We start from the raw sequence: 19,261 nt of genomic DNA on the forward strand, positions 1-19,261 counted from the left end.
GCTGCCCTGTTAGTGGCGGCTTCGTGTCAGAGCAGGACGCTTCGCTCCCCTCCCAAATCCATCTGCGGGGAGATGGGGGAGTCACTGACCCTGAAAACAGCCTCTGTTCCTCCCCTTGGGCAACCACTGGGAGAACCTGCCCCATAATCTGTGATTCAGTAGATTCCCTGCCAGCCCAGTACCTGGCCCCGTGCTGCCCGGGTGGGTGGGAGCCGGCACTGCTCCAGGCTGGGTCAGGTCGGTTCCCTCTGTGGGAATAGAACCAGCGTCTGTCAGGGTGGAGGGAGGGGCTGAAACACCAACTCAGAGATCGCCCCCCACCCTTCATGACCAGTGGTGGATCAGATACCTGGCGAGCAGGCCGCAAGAATCCCCAGCACCCCGATCTTGGTCCCCCACAGAAGCATGAGGGAGTGGGAGGGGGCAGGGGAAGCCTGAGCACTGGGACGGGGCAACGTCTCACTACCTGCAGTGGTCTCAGGAAGGGAGCTCTCAGGAAGGGAGTTAGCAAGGCATCTTTATCCCCATTCTACAGGGGGAAACTGAGGCACAGACAGATTCGCTTTCTTTAGAGAGCTCCCAGGGGCAAGGACTGTCTCTTCACTCTGTTTATGCAGCACCTGGCACAATGGGACCCTGATCATGATGTGGCCCCTACATGCTCCCTCAACACAAGGACTCCAGTGCTATTGAGGCCAGCGTTTGCAGCGGTCTCCGTTAACTGTGGGCATCTCAGATTGTGGGCATGTGGCCTGAGATTCCCCCAAGATTGAGACCCCCACAAGGAAAGACACTTCTTAAAACTGCAACGTGCTCCCATCACACAGAGTCTGTGGCCGTGCCAGGAGCTGGTCCAGATTTCCTGGGTCCCAGCCCAGCACCGTGTCCACCAAGCCACCACTTCTCCTGCAGCCCCTGCCTCATTCAGCCCCGGCTGGGGCACTGCCTGGGGCAGGGCCTGGAGAACAGAGGGGATGGGATCATGGGATTAAATAGCGACTCACGGTTCCTACGCACAAGGGGCAGCATTAAAGTAGCCTCCCTGCCCCGAGTCTCCAGAGGCTGCTGCTCCCCTATGGCTGGGGAACCCCCAGTGACTCTGTCCCTACTCCCCAGCCGGGCGTCCCCTCTGCAGGGTCAGGGCTCAAGGTAGAGCCTGGCTCTGAGCGTCCCATTGGCACCGAGCCCCGTGAGGATCTGGCTGGGGATGGGGCTGGGAACGGGGATGCCGAGCCGGGCCCCTCACCTCTCACCACCAGCTCCACGGGGTCGCTGGGGTACGACACGGTGAATGGCTCCGATCTCCTGTGATAGGAGCAGCTGTAGCTCCCGCCGTCCTCCCGGCTCACGTTGCTGATGGGAAAAACAGCCCCAAACCCATCCGAATCCACAGGTGGGAAATGACGTCCCTCTTTATTCAGCACGAACCGCACGCCCTGGCTCTGCCTCCGACACCAGATGGCCACGGCTCCCCCCAGGGAGACCCCCCCGCTGGGGCTCAGGGAGATGTTGGGTTTGGGGTAGCTGGGCTCTGCAGTGGGAAGCAGACAGGCCATGAGACACAGGCCCCGTCACTCAGCCCTGGGGCCCGTCCTCACCACACGGCCTCAGTGGTGGGTCAGACCCGGCGGCCCTGGGGACGGGCTCCTGGAAGCCTTTCCACAGGGGCCAGAGTTTCCCCTGAGCCCTGGGCTAACAGCATGAGACACGGAGCAACCCCAGCCCCTGGGGGCCCAGAGCTCTGCTCCCCGGTGGGTGACAGGCCAGGCCAGTCTCCAGGGTCCATTCACTCCCTGGCTTCTCTGCTGGGAGCCAGGACTCCTGGGTTCTCTCCCTAGCTCTGGGAGGTGTGAAAGAATAAATTATATTGTAAAAATCAAGAGGATTAAACAAACGCTGTATGTCCCTTTAAGCAGAAATAAGGAATGTTGAAATAACAGGTGTCACGAAGAGAAACATTAAGGCATAAACAATGAGTCCACTTAAGCTAATGGTGGAACATTAGCTGGAGATAGGTAAAAATTAGTGAGGAAATTAACTATGTATGTCTGGCTTCCGGTAAGCTTGTCACTTCTGCTTTCTTTGTCCTCTTGTTAAATTTGTGCCCTTTTTATCTGTGTAAAATAAGGTAGTGTGGGTTTTGCATGGTGCTCATCTTGTCTGGGTGTATTAGCAGAGCGCTGTGCTAATAAAACAGAGTGGTCTGACAAATTGTGAGTCCTGACTCTGACTTTGACAGAAGGGAGTGGGGTCTAGTGGGGAGAGCAGGGAGGATTGGAGCCAGGACTCCTGGGTTCTGTCCCTGACTCTGGGGGTGGGAGTGGTGTCTAGTGGTTAGAGTGTGGGAGCTGGGAGCCAGGACTCCTGGGTTCTGTCCCTGACTCTGGGGGCGGGAGTGGTGTCTAGTGGTTAGAGTGTGGGAGCTGGGAGCCAGGACTCCTGGATTCTGTCCCTGACTCTGGGAGGGGAGTGGGGTCTAGTGGGTGAGAGCAGGGAGGATGGGGGCCAGGACTCCTGGGTTCTGTGCACAGCACCACCACCGACTTGTAGGGGATGTGCAAGTCTCTACTATACACTGAGGTTTATAACCTTCAGCTCCATCCATCACTCCATAACTGATGTGTTGCCTGGGAAAAGCCCCCCCACTGCCCCTGGGGGCAGGGATCCCCCCTTCCTATGCCCCAAATCTCCAGCAGCTGCTTCTCCCCCCCTGGCTGGGGAACCCACCAGAGATTCCGTCCCCGCTGGCCAGCCGGGCGTCCCCTGTGCTGGGCCCAGGGTTCAGGGCAGAGCCTGGCTCTGACAGTCCCATCTGTGCAGAGATCCCCTGTGGGTCTGTCTGGGTGTGGGGCTGGGAGCCAGGCCACTAAGCCAGGCCCCTCCCTCACCTCCTACAATGATCTCGACAGGGTCACTGGAATACTCCGTAATGGAGCGATAGTTGCAGGTGTAGCTCCCTCCATCTTCCTGGCTGACACTGGTGATGGGAAATTCAGCCACTTTCCCTTTAGGTACCACTGACCGCACCTGCAGGTTCAGGTGTCCAGCTTTATGCAGAACCAACTCCATGCCTGGGTCCTGACCTCAACAAGCGAATGGTGACGTTTCCCCGAGCGCACCACCCTGCTTGGGTGCTTCACCCAGATGGGGGTTTGCAGAATTCATTGCCGCTTCACAAAAGACAGGAGTTAAAAGGGGGGAGACAGTCCCGTGCCTCCTCCCACCCCAATTCAGTACCATCCGTATTCGGCCCTCTTCGGAGTCTGTCCCACCGGGGTTGAGCACTGCTGCCATGGGGCTCAGGGCAGGGGGTTCACCGACATAGCTTAGGGACCCGTTGCATTGAGAGATCACCTGCCCCACCCATCCCACCTTTTAGGCAGCCAGGGCCTGACTTGTGCCCCCCAGCAGCTCTGCCCCCCCCGATGGTTGGAATAGACAAGCGCCGGCTTCTGACCTTTTTTTGCCGCCCCAAGCAAAAAAAGAGCGCTGCATCGCCGTAAACAACCCCACCTGCACGAGCGCCGTTGCCACCCGAGCCCGCCCTTGAGCTCCACTTCCGCCTTTGAAGCCCCGACTCCCCCCAAGCGCAATTGCCGCCAGAGCCCCCACCAGTGCCGCCACCTTGAGCTCCAACCCCAAGTGCCGCCCATGCAAGCCCCTGCCCCCGAGTTGCCGCACCCACCAAACCCCCCCTGCCGCACCGTGTATGTCCAGGCCCCCATCCCCCTGATCACACGCCACCCAAGTTCCCGTCCCCCAAGTCACCGCGCCACCAAGAAGCCGCCCCCCCGAAGACCTGCGCCACCCGAAGCTGCCCCTGCGCCGCACCACCAGAAACATTCCCCTTGAGCAACCGCCCAGCAGAAACAAAACAACCAAAAGAACTCTAGCACCACGCCACCAAACCAAAAAAAATAATAAACCCAAGTGCCGCTCACCCCAAAGGTGTCTCCCGCTTGCCCAGGTGCCTGAGCCGGCCCTGGAAATAGTCTGTGAACGGAGGGAGACGTGATAGGATAATCACTGCATAAGGCATCTTACTTACAACTGTCCTATGACTTTTGTATTATGGCTCTTCATATACTTGTACTGGCTAGGTTATTCCATGATGGGACCCCCTGATTTTCATACAACTTTGTATCAAGTCTGTTGATATGGGAACTTTGTATCAATCCATTATAGACACTTTGTATTGAGCTTTGGTATAATTGTTATAAGCCCTAAGGTTGGTCAGGGTAGAAAGAAATGTTTTCCCAGGCGTTTAGAATTAAGATTTGATCCTTTTAAATCATTGCCCTGTTGAATGAACGAGCTGTGAATGAGGGATGCATAAAGGCAGCAACCTCCAAGCAGCCTGCACCCCTTTGGAGGGGAATGGAAGCCAGACCAAGGCAGTTAAAAAACTTTGGGGTTCCCCAGTTGGGGCTCACTAAAGAATCAGACATATGAGCCTGGGAGTTTAGAAGCGAGCACTTTCTTTTAAAACACCCCTTCATAGCCCGTTCCAAATCTGGACCTTTAGCGTCAGAATCTGTGGTGCCTGCCTGAACCCTCTAAGCTTAATTACCCAGCTCAGATTTGATCTCACTGCCACCATCAAATTCCAGGGTTTGCTTCCCTCTTGGTCTCCCCAAACCCTTCCCTGGGGAACCCCAAGACTTAGGAGCCCTGGGTCATACCAAGGGGAAATAACCCACTTCCCTTCCCCCATCTCCCACCCAGACTTTCTCTCTCTGGGCTAACTGAGAGTACTGATGCAATCTCTTTACATCACAATACCAAGAGATGTCTCCTTCTTTCCACAAGAGACAAACCTCAAATACAGGAACAGAATGATTCTATCTCTCTTCCCCCTCCCACCAATTCCCTTGGTGCTGCAGAGCTTTACCTCGAAGATCTAACACAAAGAGAATTCCCTTCCCTTCGTCCTTTAGCTACCAGAGATAAAAACTCAACAAGCTCTTAAAAAGAAGCTTTAGTATAAAAGAAAGAAAATACGATGAACATATGATCTCTGCATTAGTTGACAATACACAGGCTATACTAAAAGAAAATAGGAATAAAACGACTTTAATTCAAAAAAGAGATACAATTTAACCATTCCAGCAACTTACCAATGTAAATACAAAACAAAACATATAAAAGCCTATTGTTTTGCTACCTTTGTACTCACAACTTTGAAACTGAAGATTAGAAGCTTGAAGATAGAAAAGAAACCTCTCATAGCCGAGAGACAGACAAAAAGACTCAGAGTCAAACATTCCCTCCCTGACTTTGAAAAAATCCGGTTTTCTGATTGGTCCTCTGGTCAGGTGTGTGGTTCCCTTTGTTAACCCTTTACAGGTAAAAGAAACATTAACCCTTAGCTATCTATTTATGACACCCCTCTTTGAAGATACATGTGGCAGCATTTAGACACCACTCAGAAGGAAGCGCCATGGGAGACCATCTGACACAGACACAGATTTTGCATCTGGTGCAGATTTGCATGAGAGGGGAGCTGCTATAAATGTGAGGCGTCTTGCAGAGGGGATACCAGGTCTCGTCTTGTCAACATGGGAGCATTGATCCGGATCGGCAGAAGCCCAGTTCCACCCCCCATCTAACACACCTGGCCAGTGCAGTTAAGGGAAGCAACTAGTTGGTAACAATGACAAGACGGAGTGTGCTTGTGTGTGTGTGTGTGAGAGAGAGAGAGAGAGAGTGTAATATAGATCAGATGCATATGATACCATGTTAATTAATACATGTATCTTAATTAATAAATGTGGCGCTTTGCCTTATCCCCCCTGAAAAGACCCTGTGAAATACTTTAAGTACAATATGACCCAAAGAGGTTGGGGTGCATGATCACCTGCCTACCAAGGTGCTAGGAGGTAATGAGGGGGGAGGGAGAGCTCAGTGATTAGCATTGGACTCCTGAACCCAGGGTTGTGAGTTCAGTCCTTGAGGGGGCCATTCAGGGAACTGGGATAAAAATCTATCTGGGGATTGGTCCTGCTTTGAGCAGGGGGTTGGACTAGAACCTCCTGAGGTCCCTTCCAACCCTGATCTTCTGATTCTATGACTTGGAGAACTGGCCGGATGGCACACAGAGCACCCTGGTCCTTAGCCAGAGCTAACGAGGGATGTGGGACCTCCCGAAGGGGGAAAGTGAAGCACTGAGCGTAGAGCTCAACAGAGCTGGGCCAGAGCCTCCGCCCCAAAGTGGGGAACCTGAGGCACCACCAGCCAGGGCAGTATCCCCCAACCCAGCAGCTGAATTCCAGACAGAGCTGCAGGAGGATCCCTCCCTGGAGAAGCTGAGGACCCTGGCTGGCCACAGCGATCCTTCCAGGGGGAGAACCGCTGCGAGCGATTCCTGTGGGAGAAGGGATTCCTGTACTGGAAATGGGCTGGTTTGGGGCAAACTGAACCTTGGAAAGCTAGGAGGTAGTTGGTGGTTCCCCAGAGGTACCGCCACAAACTGTTGTACTTGGCCCACGATATCCCCCTGTCAGGGCATCCAGCACACCAGGCAGAGGCTGCTGCAGAACTTTTACTGGCCTGGGGTCTTTGACGCTGTCTGACAGTATTGCAGGTCCTGTGACTCCTGCCAGAGGGTAGGGAAGGCCCGGGACAAGGGTAAAGCCCTGCTGAGACCTTTGCCCATCATAGAGGAGCCTTTCCAGAAGGTGGCCGTGGACATAGTGGGACCCCTCTGCAGGATGACCCGGGCAGGGAAGAAATACATCCTGGTGGTGGTAGATTTTGCTATGTGCTACCCCGAGGGGTTGGCCTTGTCCTCTATCGAAGCAGACACTGTGGTAGATGCGCTGCTGAGCATCTTCAGCAGAGTGGGGTTCCCCAAGGAGATCCTTACAGACTGGGGTCGAACTTCATGTCAACCTTGCTCCAGTGCTTGTGGGAGAAGTGTGGGGTCCGACACACCTGGGCCTCGGCCTACCACCCTCAGTCCAACGGGCTGGTGGAGAGATTCAATGGGACCCTAATGATGCTGAAAACATTTATGGACCAGCATCCACAGGACTGGGATAAGTATTTACCCCACCTGCTGTTCGCATACAGAGAAGTGCCCCAGGAATCCACAGGGTTCTCCCCTTTTGAGTTGCTGTGCGGGAGGAGGGTGAGGGTGCCCCTGGATATGATGAGGGCCGAGTGGGAGGGAAAGGCCTCTCCCCACGGGGAATCAGTGGTGGAGTATGTACTGGCTTTCCGGGAAAAGCTTGTGGAGCTCATGCGCTTGGCCAGGGCAAACCTAGCCACAGCTCAGTGGAAGGAGAAGGTCTGGTACGACCGCTCAGCACGTGCCCGCTCCTACGCTACCGGGACCAGGTGATGCTCCTCATCCCCATGAAGAAGAACAAGCTGCCTAGGGCGGCCCCTTCAAAGTCATCAGGCAGGTAAACGAGGTGGACTTTGTAGTCAAGGCCGTCCCTACCCATACACAAAGTTTGCAGCTGCGTAGGGCACCAGGAAAGCTATGTGTTGCTCCAGCCTCTGCTCCGCCTCTCCTCCCTGCCTGGCCCCACTCCACCCCCTCCCACATGCCTGCCCCTGGCTCATCCACCCCGCCGTGCCCACTCCACCACGTCCCCCAGGCCTTGGGAACCGGAGGGGCTTGGTTGGAGGGTGGATCTGGGTCTGGGGGGAAAGACTCTGGGGGTGGGGCAGATCTGGGGGGTCTCTCCCATATGGCTGCAACTGACCCAAAACATTTGGTTCCCCCAGGGAATCTAGAGCCCATGGACGGGCCCTGTTAGCAATTTGTATGAAGCTGAATAAATCCACGTTCTGGCTCCAATCCCAATCCTCAACAGGCTGTCGGGGCAGGACTTTGAACCAGGGGACGGTTCCCATCTGCGTCCATCGAGACCCCAGGGAGCCAGATTCGCTCCTAGTTACTCTAAGGTGGGGGGCGGGTGGCACAGAAGAAGGGGCCAGGTTAAGCTCACAGGGGGAGTTATGGGTTGAATTTTGGGGAATGTTAAGGCTTAGTTCCTTTTTCCCCACCCCAACACATCCCTCTCCCATCCTTGATACCGTCCTCACCACAGACTGAATACTCACTCCCACACCCCGCTGTGTCCGCGCCAGAGCCAAGCAGCCTGGAAAGGAGATGGCTCATTAGTGACCAATCCCAGAGCAACTGGATCCTACCCCCTGGTCTCAGATCCCCACCCCCCCAAGATCACACTCTGGTCTGAGATCCCCAACCCTCCACAGACCGACACCATGTCTGTCCCCAATACTCACCGGGAGGAGGATGGTGAAGCAGGCGCCAGACAGGGCAGTGTGGGGGCCCTCCAGTGCTGCGACGACCGAACACCCCGGTGCTGAGCGCACTGAGCCTCAGGCCCCGAGTTGTGAGCAGAATGAGGAACTGTCTGCGGCCGGGGCTGGCAGCCACAGGAAGCCGTGATGCTATCAGCCCACTTTCTTCTATGTCAGAATGATCCTCTGCAGTCCCAGCCCAAATCTAACCATGCTAGAGCAAAGCCAGACCTGCAGCAACCCAGAAAACCACATCCCCTCCTGCAGCTGCCACCTGCCGCCATCACCTCCACCAGCCACATGGGAGCTGCCCAGGTCCAGGGACGCACAGTGGAATAGGGGAATCTCAGGGGTGTCCAAAGACGGTGCCCAGGCTGCCTGACCTTTTCCAATAGGCCCATCTAGCCTCTGCCTACGCTGAGCAGCACAGAGGAGGACCTCCCCCCCCACACACATACACTGGTGCCCCTCGCACGGAACGAACCCTCTCCATGGAGGCAGCAGAGAGGTTACTCCTGGACCCGGCTGGCCCAACTCCACCCTGGAGCATGAGGGTAGAGGGGCTGGCCAACCTCTCTCTCAGGTAGGTCGCCTGCAAGCGCGGTCTAGCGCGTGTGTGCGAGACCATGAGAACAGACAGAGGGGTTGTGGGCTTGGGCAGGGGTTTGTGGTTTCCGGCAACCTGTGGGCGGTAGATGTAGCGTGAAACTTTAGACCCCTGAGTTCGTTAAGGAGGAACCGGAAATCCTGAAAAGGGAAGTCTGCCAGAGCCGGCGCTCAATGTCCTGTTCGTACGAAAATACAAAACGTGGATCCTTGTGGCACTTTAGAGACTAACAATTTAGTGACAAACTTGGCCATAAACCTGATGCCTGCCAGCAGCTACGCTTGTAATATACCCGCAAGCTCTGGGAGGAGAGTGGAGGTCTAGTGATTGGAGGAAAGGGAGGGGCTGGGGCCAGGACCCTGGTTCTGTCCGGCTCTGAGAGGGGAGCGGTGCCTGGTGTGTTAGAGCAGGAGGACTGGGAGCCAAGACTCCTGGGTTTCTCTCCTGGCTCTGTTAGGGGTGTGGGGTCTGGGTGCTGTAGAGAAAAAACACAGAATTAGACCCAGCCCCCTGTAAGGGAAAGGTCTGTGACCGTTATTGATATAAAACTGGAACCATATAGAACATGGTTGCAACCAAGTTTCTGTAGTGGCACCGCAATCCTATGTAGAAGAGGGGTCGTATGAGGTGTCTAAGACCAGGTTATGGGTTACTGGTATGATTTGCTGTCTGTAATGTCCTGTATCCTTTTTGTAGTTGAAGTTATGTATCGCCTGTATACTGTCTGTAATTTCAAATTGGTGCTGCAAGTTCGGAAAATCCAGACCAGTTGTGTAGCTCTGGCTAAGTCTGCTTGATGGCCCATTTAAGGTCCATCAGCTACACAACAGACCCATTGAGAGGCGGCAGATAGCCTTGTAATCTCAAGCAGGGTGTGCAGGACTGGCCATGTGACTCCAGAACTCCATTTTGCTGTAATTTTCCACAGTAAGAATAAGAGAGGTTCTACACCTGTGAAGAGCCTATATAAGGCTGATGCCTCATCGCCATCTGGTTTCAGTCCTGCTTCTTACCTCTGAGGGACTGTGCTACAAACTGAAGCTCTACACAAGGGACGATGATCTATCCATGCGGATGTTCCAGAGACTTGATTTGAACCGCAGTTTACTTCCATCACTGGCTACAACCGTGACTAATAGAACGTTGCCGCATTTACTGTAATGGAATTGATTCCATTTAACCAATATCCTAGCTCTCAATCTCTATCTTTTCCCTTATGAAATAAACCTTTAGATTAGATTTCTAAAGGATTGGCACAGCGGAATTGTGGTAAGATCTGATGTGTATATTGACCTGGGCTGGGCTTGATTCTTTGGGATCGGTGAGAACCGTTTTTCCTTTCATTTGGTGTAGTTTCATAACCATTCTTCCCCAGGACGTGTGGGATTGGTGGTGATACTGGGAGACTGGAGTGTCTAAGGAAGTTGCTTGTGTGACTTGTGGTTAGCCACTGGGGTGAAACCGAAGTCATTTTTGTCTGGCTGGTTTGGTTTGCCTTAGAGGTGGAAAAACACCAGCCTTGACCTGTGACTGCCCTGTTTGAGCAATTGGTCCTGAACTGGCACTCTCAGTTGGGTCCCGTCAGAACCGCATTGTCACAGTGGCATAGTCGGCAGGATCCACAGAACCAGGTCAATTAAGCTTCGGGTCAGAACCCCACGCTATCCAAATTTGAAACTTGGGATTGAGAGTTTGGTTGGTTAAAGATCAGTGACCATGAGACAAAAAGCATCGGCAAAAGCAATGAAACTGCAAGCCCTGATGGACAGCCTGCAGTCTGAACATGAGCAAAAACTAGCAGAAATTTGAATGGAAGAGAAGCAAGCCTTGGCCCAGCTGGAGAAAGAGGCTGCTGAGAGAGAAGAAAAAGCTGGTAAGGGGCGTCTGGAGCTGCTGGCTGCTGAGGAGAAAACTCAACAGATGCAACAGGAAACTCACAAGATGCAACAAGAAACTGCCAGACTTCAGCTCCAAGTCAAAAAAGCAAGGGAAAAACAGCAGAAACTGTATCCTCTTGAAAATCCAGTTTATAACTGTGCCGATATGTGGTATTACGCTGGGCTGTTTTCTGTGTTAACCAGTTTTGCTATGGCCAGGGAGCGGGGGATTCTAACCTGGTGGGAAATAGCTGTGTGTCTATGAATGGAGTTTCTGAACGTCTGTCTGATGTCTCAGAAGTGTATCTGGAGTTAGATCAAGAGCAGAAAGATCTCAGCGGTCAGGAAAATGTTTCTCAGGAGCAGATTAAAGTAAATGGTCAGGTTGAAGCTCTAACGGAGGAAGGAAGGGGTGGATTTGTGATGGGTGACAGGTTGTTAAAGTGCAGCTTGTAAAAGTGAACCTGAAATGGGTAACTCTGATTTGCTGGAAGTATCTCAGCGTAGTGAAAAAAGCAGCAGGGGAGGGGGCAAGAACATGGGGACAGAGCTCAAGACAACCCCTTCCCCGGCAGATGCCCCAGCTCTGGCTCCCCAACTCATTTGTTCTTCACCCCCCATCCATGACATTGGGCCCCTCAGTCCCCTGTTCTGCCCCCTGGCCTGCGTCCCCTCCTTCATTCTGTCCCCCAAGCCTGAGTTCCCTCACGTCCCCCCCTCGCCCCATTCAGGTTCCCATTCTCCCAGTTCTGTCTCCCATCCTGTGTCCCTTCACCTGCTGTTGTGTGCCATCATGCCCCACATCCCCTCCCTCTTCTGCCCCCATCCCCTCACACAGCTGCCCCATCTCAGCAATCCTGAACCCCTGCTTTGCTGTGTGGGGGCAGCTACATGGCCTGCCCCCCCACACGCATCCTCCCCCATCAGTCCGTCTTCCACAAAGCCCCCATCTCCCACCAAGGCAGTTTCCCATGAGGCAGGGAGGCTATGGGGATGTGTGGGTCATTAAAGACAAGGCAGCATGTGGGGCTGAGGGAGGGAAGAGGAATGAGGGGGGAGGGGAAGGGGGGCTGAGACTGAGGGGGCAAGAGCTGAGGGGAGGCTGGGGCAGGACAGTGACGTGTGTGTTTCAGGCTGAACCTGCCCCTCTCCCTCCCCCTGCCCATCTCTGCAGGGGTTTTGGCAGGAAACAATCCCGCTCCCCACTCCCAGCTCAGACCCATTGAGGGACGGGGCTACATGGCAAAGTGTGGGGTGCAGAGAAGGGGGGTCAGGAGAGGGCACTGAGGGGCTGGGAATGTCGGGGGGCAGGAGTATCTAGAGGGGTGGAGAGGAGGAAGAGGGGAGGGGAAGGGGAGGCATGTGGGGGTCATTATGAGGCAGGAAATGTGGGGAAGAGGGAGGTGTGGAGGCAGGAGACTGAGTGGAAAGAAAGTGGGGGACCCAGGACTGAGGGGACAGGAACAAGAGGGGGACACTGAGAAGGGAAGCTTCTGAGGAGTAGCAATGGCAGCTCCCTTCCAGCTGGCACCATCTGTCCCTCTCCCCTCAGACACCCCAAAAATTCTAACCCCCCACTGACCTTCTGAGGGGATGCCCTCAAACTCCTGTCCCCCATCCCAGCCCCCTCAACACCCCTCCTGACACCCCCAACCTACTTCCCTCAAACTCCTGGCACCCCCCAGCCACCTCCCCCCAAACGCCCGCCATGGGAGGGCCAGAAGCACGAGCGGCTAAATCGCTCTGCGCCCCGTTGTGCTCATGGAGATGCCGTCATAAACATACAGCTAACGGTAGCATAAAATCCCTCTTTACCCTGTAAAGGGTTAATTTCTCCTTTACCTGTAAAGGATTAAAAAGCTCAGATAACCTGGGGGGGCACCTGACCAAAAGAACCCATAAGGGGAGAAGATACTTTCTCATAGACTCATAGACTTTAAGGTCAGAAGGGACCATTATGATCATCCAATCTGACCTCCTGCACAATGCAGGCCACAGAATCTTACCCATCCACTTCTATAACAAACCCATAACCTATGTCTGAGTTATTGAAGTCTTCAAATTGTGGTTTGAAGACCTCAAGCTGCAGAGAATCCTCCAGCAAGTGACCCATGCCCCACGCTGCAGAGGAAGGTGAAAAACCTCCAGGGCCTCTGCCAATCTGCCCCGGAGGAAAATTCCTTCCCGACACCAAATATGGCGATCAGCTAAACCCTGAGCATGTGGGCAAGACTCACCAGCCAGCACCCAGGAAAGAATTCTCTGCAGTAACTCAGATCCCATCCCATCCAACATCCCCTCACAGATCAGTGAGCAGACTTATCTGCTGATAATCCAAGATCAATTGCCCAAATTAAACTATCCCATCATATCATCCCCTCCATATACTTATCAAGCTTAGTCTTAAAGCCAGATAAGTCTTTTGCCCCCACTACTTCCCTCGGAAGGCTGTTCCAGAACTTCACTCCCCTAATGGTTAGAAACCTTCGTCTAATTTCAAGTCTAAACTTCCTAATATCCAGTTTGTACCCATTTGTCCTTGTGCCTACATTAGTACTAAGCTTAAATAATTCCTCTCCCTCCCTAATGTTAATCCCCCTGATATATTTATAAAGAGTAAGCATATCCCCCCGCAGCCTTCTTTTGGCTAGGCTAAACAAGCCAAGCTCTTTGAGTCTCCTTTCATAAGGCAGGTTTTCCATTCCTCGGATCATCCTAGTAGCCCATCTCTGAACCTGTTCCAGTTTGAATTCATCCTTCTTAAACATGGGAGACCAGAACTGCACAAAGTATTCCAGGTGAGGTCTCACCAGTGCCTTGTATAACGGTACTAACACCTCCTTATCTTTGCTGGAAATACTTCTCCTGATGCATCCTAAAACTGCATTAGCTTTTTTAACGGCCATATCACATTGGCGGCTCATAGTCATCCTGTGATCAACCAATACTCCGAGGTCCTTCTCCTCCTCTGTTACTTCCAACTGATGTGTCCCCAATTTATAACTAAAATTCTTGTTATTCATCCCTAAATGCAGGACCTTGCACTTTTCACTATTACATTTCATCCTATTACTCTTACTCCAGTTTACAAGGTCATCCAGATCTTCCTGTAGGATATCCCGGTCCTTGTCTGTAATGGCAACACCTCTCAGCTTTGTGTCATCTGCAAACTTTATTAGCGCATTCCCACTTTTTGTGCCAAGATCAGTAATAAAAAGGTTAAATCAGATTGGTCCCAAAACCGATCCCTGAGGAACTCCGCTAGCAATCTCCTTCCAGCCTGACAGTTCCCCTTTCAGTACAACCCTTTGTAGTCTCCCCTTTAACCAGTTCCTTATCCACCTTTCAGTTTTCATATTGATCCCCACCTTTTCCAATTTAGCTAACAATTCCCCATGTGGAACCATATCAAATGCCTTCCAGAAATCGAGGTAAATTAGATCTACTGCATTTCCTTTGTCTAAATAATCTGTTACCTTCTCAAAGAAAGAGATCGGGACCCACAAGGGGAAAAGATACTTTCAGATCTGTGGGGGAAGGTTTTGGTCTGTGTCTCTCAGAGCCAGCCAGGAAACCAGGCAGGGAAATTCCATCTCCTTAGGCATATCTGAATTAATCATCTAGTTTTGCAGAAATAGTAAGTAATTGCAAGGAAACGCATTAGGTTACCTTTTGTTTTAGCTTGTGAATTTTCCCTGTGCTAAGACGGAGGTTTAGCCCTGTTTTGTAACTTTAAGGTTTTGCCTAGAGGGGAAATCCTCTGTGTTCTTGAGTCTTTTCTTACTCTGTAAAGTACTTACCGCCCTGATTTTACAGAGGTGATTCTTTTACCTTTTTTTTCTTTAAATAAAAATCCTTCTTTTTAAGAACCTGACTGATTTTTTCATTGTTCTTAAGATCCAAGGGGTTGGGTCTGTGTTCACCTGTACCAGTTGGTGAGGATATTATTCTCAAGCCTCCCCGGGAAAGGGGGTGAAGGGGCTTGGGGGGATATTTTGGGGGAGGTAGGGCTCCAAGTGGCCCCTCCCTGAATATTTGCTTAAATCACTTGGTGGTTGCAGCGATACTCAGTCTAGAAAGGAATTTGTGCCTTGGGGAAGTTTTTAACCTAAGCTGGTGAAATATAAGCTATGGGGGTCTTTCGTGCGGGTCCCCACATCCGTACCCCAGAGTTCAGAGTGGGGAAGGAACCCTGAACAGATGCAATAAAGAGACCAAGGTGCGAACATGCCCCAGCCCCTGCCCCACACTGAACAGGGTTAAACACGTGGCAGGGTCCAGAGCCTGCAGCCTGCTCAGCCCCATGACAAACCCGCTATTGACCCCTGGGACCAGCTGCTACAGACCCAGCAGAGCAGGAACCAGGGGAGCCGTGGCAGGCACCGTGTGAAACGAGGGGTTTGTTCCAGCCCCGATCCCGTTCGCTGGAGCGAGTCTCTAGCCAGAAAATCCCCCGGGTTTGGGTGTCTCCCCGCTGGCCCTGGAGACGCTAGCGACTGCCCTGGGGGGGCAGAGGAGCCAGCAGAGCTGGGCTGGAGCCGGCGTCGCCACAGCTGCTGTTAAAGTCCGACCCCGTTTCCTCCCCGGTTGGGGTTCAGCCAGGGGAGGGGCGATGGCATCGGGGTCCCTCTCTCCAGCCACTCTGCTCAGGACGTCTCCGCAGAGCAGGGTTCGCAGTGGTGAGTTGAGTGCCCCTAAAAGGGGTGGTGGGCAGCACAGCCCGTCCCCGCAATATTTTATGCACCAATGAGACCTTGTTTCTGACACTCCCAATTTTGGGTCACACATTTCTGCTCCCCCATTTCTCCCACGTCCCAGGTGGGCCCCAGCCCGGCCCTTGGGATCTGTCCGGCAGCCGCTCGGGTTGGACTAATCCCGTCTTTCTGTCTTGCCAACTTTCCCCCAACGTTCGTTCGTCCAGGTTCTTGTGACACTGCCTGAACTTCTCACTCACCTTCGTCGCCTGAACCCACCACGAGGGGACATTTGGAGGCTCCAGTATCACAGCCCCCTGGGGTGGGGAGATTTGGGGGACAGAGCAGAGGAACAGGAAGTTCTGGGGATTTATACAATAGAAATGCAGGGTGGGGGAGGTCTAGGGAGAAAGGGGCTTCCATCCTGCGGTGTAGCAGTCGGATCGGGAGCAGTCTGGGGGGCAGGATGCTTGAGACAGGGGTGTTTGGGGGCACGTGGATTTGTCCTGGCATCTCAGCCCCCCGAGGGGAGGCAGCTTGTTCCCCGGGGAGATTCTCTTCTCTGTACAGCCAGAGCCAGGCTCCTGGGGGTGAAGAGAGATGGCCAGTTAGAGAGGCCCATGTCACCCTGCACCCAGGCCCTGGGGGGAGCAAGGGGCACAGAAGGGGGGGGTCACCTCACCTAGGGCACCCCCATTAGGTGATGTAATAGGCCTCGGCCAGGATCAGCCCCAGGACGAGCAGGACCACGGCGCTCAGAGCGAGGCGAGCAATGTTAGCGTGGGTGAAATCCGAGTGCCTGGGGGGGGCTGCTCCGGGGTAAGAGGAGAGTCACTCAGGGGCTCAGACGGGAAAATTAGCAACTGGCACTGCCCTCGGAGCAGATCCCCCATCCCCACCCCCCCCATCCAGCAGGTCTGGCCCAGCCCCTCTGGGGTCCCCCAGATGCCGTGGCTCTGGGGCCTCCTCCAGACTCCTCAGGGGAGGCCACATCCTGCTGCCCTGGGGGGCTTAGCCTCAGCTTCCCTGGAGAACAGGGCACCTGGGCAGTTGAACTTCCCCCTGAGCCAACCAGCACCCCGTAGTGCCCCTCTGCCCACCCCCACAGGTACCTCTGCCCCAGCCTGTCTGCTGCGCAGTGAGCCCATCCCCGGGGTATCTCAGCTCCTGTCACACACAGCCAGGCAGTGTGTGCGGGGGGAGGCCGGGATGTCACCCGCTGCCCCCCATGTCCCGGTGGTGCCCGGGGCCCAGCCAGATGCAGCGGAACATCTATTGGGGGGTGGGTCAGGGACCCCCCCCTTCCCTCGCTATATCAAACCAGGGGGCACTAATACCGACAGCCCAGACTCGCTCTGAGATCACCAGTGGGGGTTGGGAAACCACATGGGATTCGTCATTTCGGGTCCAGTTTTCATGTAGACAAGGTGTTAGTTCATCTTTCTATCCCTCACCAGACGTGCTCCCATCTGTCCACTACGCTACGTTCCCAAGGACCCACATTCCCATGGACTCCTGGCTGTCCGGCCCCATGGATCTGTCCATCACCCTCTATCTAGAAGAACTGAACCCATCAGTTCTGTTTGCAGGGACCGTCGCCCTCCAAACGGTCCAAATGGCCCCGTGGGTGTCTGAGCAGGGAGCCCTGTTCCTTGGGGGATGAATTGTTCCATTTCTCCCGCTCACCTTCTCCCGCCGGCTCCGTCGGGGGTGGATGCGGCTCCTGGAGCCCATCTGGGTCGGTTCCCTCTGTGGAATAAAAACGAGTGTTGGCTGAGAGGGGGAAGGGAGAGAACCAAGCACCCAGGCCTGGAGGGGAGGGGGGGAAGTCACTGAAACAGTGACACTGCTCGGCCCATGACCTGGCGTTTCTTTCGGCTTTAATTGTCCGGGTTGGTGGGGAGTGAATTCAGCGCTGGGGCCAGAGCCGGCTGGGCAGCCCCAAGGCCCCGACTCCTTGGTGCCTCCCCAGAGCAGGGTCAGCCGGGGGAGCATCCTCCTGGGAAAGGGGCCTGCTCTGCAGCACCCCCTGGGAGGAGGGATCCCCCGTCCCTGAGCCCCAAAATTCCAGCAGCTGCTGCTCCCCCTGTGACTGGGAAACCCCCTGCCCCCAGTGGGCCCCAGGGCTCAGGGCAGAGCCTGGCTCTGAGCGTCCCACCACAGGCTGGCTAGGGGTGGGGCTGGGAACGGGGACGCTGAGGAGGCCCCTCACCTGCTATCACGAGCTCCACGGGATCGCTGGGCTCCGACCAGATGGATGGGTCAGATTTGGAGTGATAATAGCAGCAGTAACTCCCTGCGTCTCTCCGGCTCACATTGTGAATGGGAAACTCAGCCACGTTCCCAGCCAGCACCACGTCCTGCAGCACATTCGGGTTTCCAAATTTGTGCAGAAGGAACCTCATGTTCTGGCGCCAACCCCGACACTGGACGGTCACAGCTCCCCCCAGGGCGACTCCTGCGCTGGGGTGCAGGGAGATGGAAGGTTTGGGGTATCTGAGCTCTGCAGTGAGAAGGAGACAGGCCGTGAGACAGACCCTGCAACAGTCACTGCTCCCCGTCCTCCCCACACGGTCCCAGAGATGGGCCCCTGGGAGAAAACCCAGCCAGAGGAACCGCTGGGAACTACACCCGGAGCTAACTAAAATCCAGAGCACCCCTCTGTACCCCAGTCTGGGAGCCAGGACTCCTGGGAGTCAGAGGTGCTGAGTGCTCCACAGACACAGACAAAAGATGAAGAAAGATGATTATCCTCCATTCTTACAAGGGGAAATGGAGGGACAAGCAAGTTCAGTGACACCCCAAGGTTGCCTGGGGGCAGGGATCCCCCCCCCATCCCCCAGTCTCCAGCGGCTGGGAAACCCCTTAGTGACTCCGTACTCACTCCCTGGCCAGGCATCCCCTCTGCTGGGCCGAGGGCTCAGGGTAGAGCCTGGCTCTGAGGGTCCCATTGGCCCAGAGACCCTCTGTGGGTCTGGCAGGCTGTAGGGCTGGGAGTGGGGACACTGAGCCGGGACCCTCACCTGCTACAACAATCCGCATGTAATCACTGAGATCTGACCAGTTGGGCGGCTCCGATCTGGAGCGAGATCGGCAGCTGTAGATCCCTGAATCTTCCCGTCTGGCTCTGGGGATGGTGAATTCACCCCTGTCCCCAGCAGCATCCAGCTCCGAGATTTCAATTCCATCTTTGTACAGAAATAGCCTCCTGGCCTCGCACTGACACTGACAGCGGATGGTGACAGCTACCCCCGGGGCGATCACCCCGCTGGGGATGACGGAGATGGAGGGTCCGGGCGCGGGGAGCTCTGCGTTCACACACAAACAGGGGTGAGATGGGGACACACAAACCCCTTCCCATGTGTCTGTAACCTGCCCCTAGTGCCCAGCCCCAGGGACAGCGCCAGGGCTAACAGACACCTCACTGCATCCACAGTCTGTTACTCCTGGGGCAATTCTGCACATCTGCGGACGCTCTAGGGTTGCCAATTTTGGTTGGATGGATTCCTGGAGATTTCATCACATGACATAATCTTTAAGTAAAGATTAATCTATAATTCCTGGAAACTCCAGGCCAATCCCGGAGGGTTGGCAACCCTAGGACATGCATAATTCAGCTGTCCTGCGTAATTTTGCTTTTTACCCGCAGAAAATACATTGTCCCAGAAGTGCCGCAGTTCCGCTTTTTCCCCACCAGGGCCCGCTGTGGCGCCAGACGACCCGGCAGCATGAACGGAGCCCCCTGTTCTGGCGCCACAGCGGCCCCTGGTGGGCAGAGGCGGAACTGCAGCACTTCTGGGGCACAA

General features: G+C 54.6%; 1 protein-coding gene across 1 annotated transcript in view; it reads right to left on the reverse strand.

The window, feature by feature from the left end:
- LOC116834899 (alpha-1B-glycoprotein-like) overlaps nucleotides 1-19,261 on the reverse strand; it is a 110,440-nt gene that overhangs the window by 89,613 nt on the left and 1,566 nt on the right. Inside the window, exons 2-6 of the mRNA XM_075071268.1 lie at nucleotides 17,771-17,958; nucleotides 17,142-17,204; nucleotides 15,716-15,772; nucleotides 2,889-3,078; nucleotides 1,247-1,531 (exon numbers count right to left, since the gene is read on the reverse strand). Coding sequence (XP_074927369.1) covers nucleotides 1,247-1,531; nucleotides 2,889-3,078; nucleotides 15,716-15,772; nucleotides 17,142-17,204; nucleotides 17,771-17,958 — 783 coding nt within the window. The remainder of the gene's footprint in view (nucleotides 1-1,246; nucleotides 1,532-2,888; nucleotides 3,079-15,715; nucleotides 15,773-17,141; nucleotides 17,205-17,770; nucleotides 17,959-19,261) is intronic.

This window comes from Chelonoidis abingdonii, chromosome 11 (genome assembly GCF_003597395.2).
Source record: "Chelonoidis abingdonii isolate Lonesome George chromosome 11, CheloAbing_2.0, whole genome shotgun sequence".
Taxonomy (NCBI): Eukaryota; Metazoa; Chordata; order Testudines; family Testudinidae; genus Chelonoidis; species Chelonoidis abingdonii.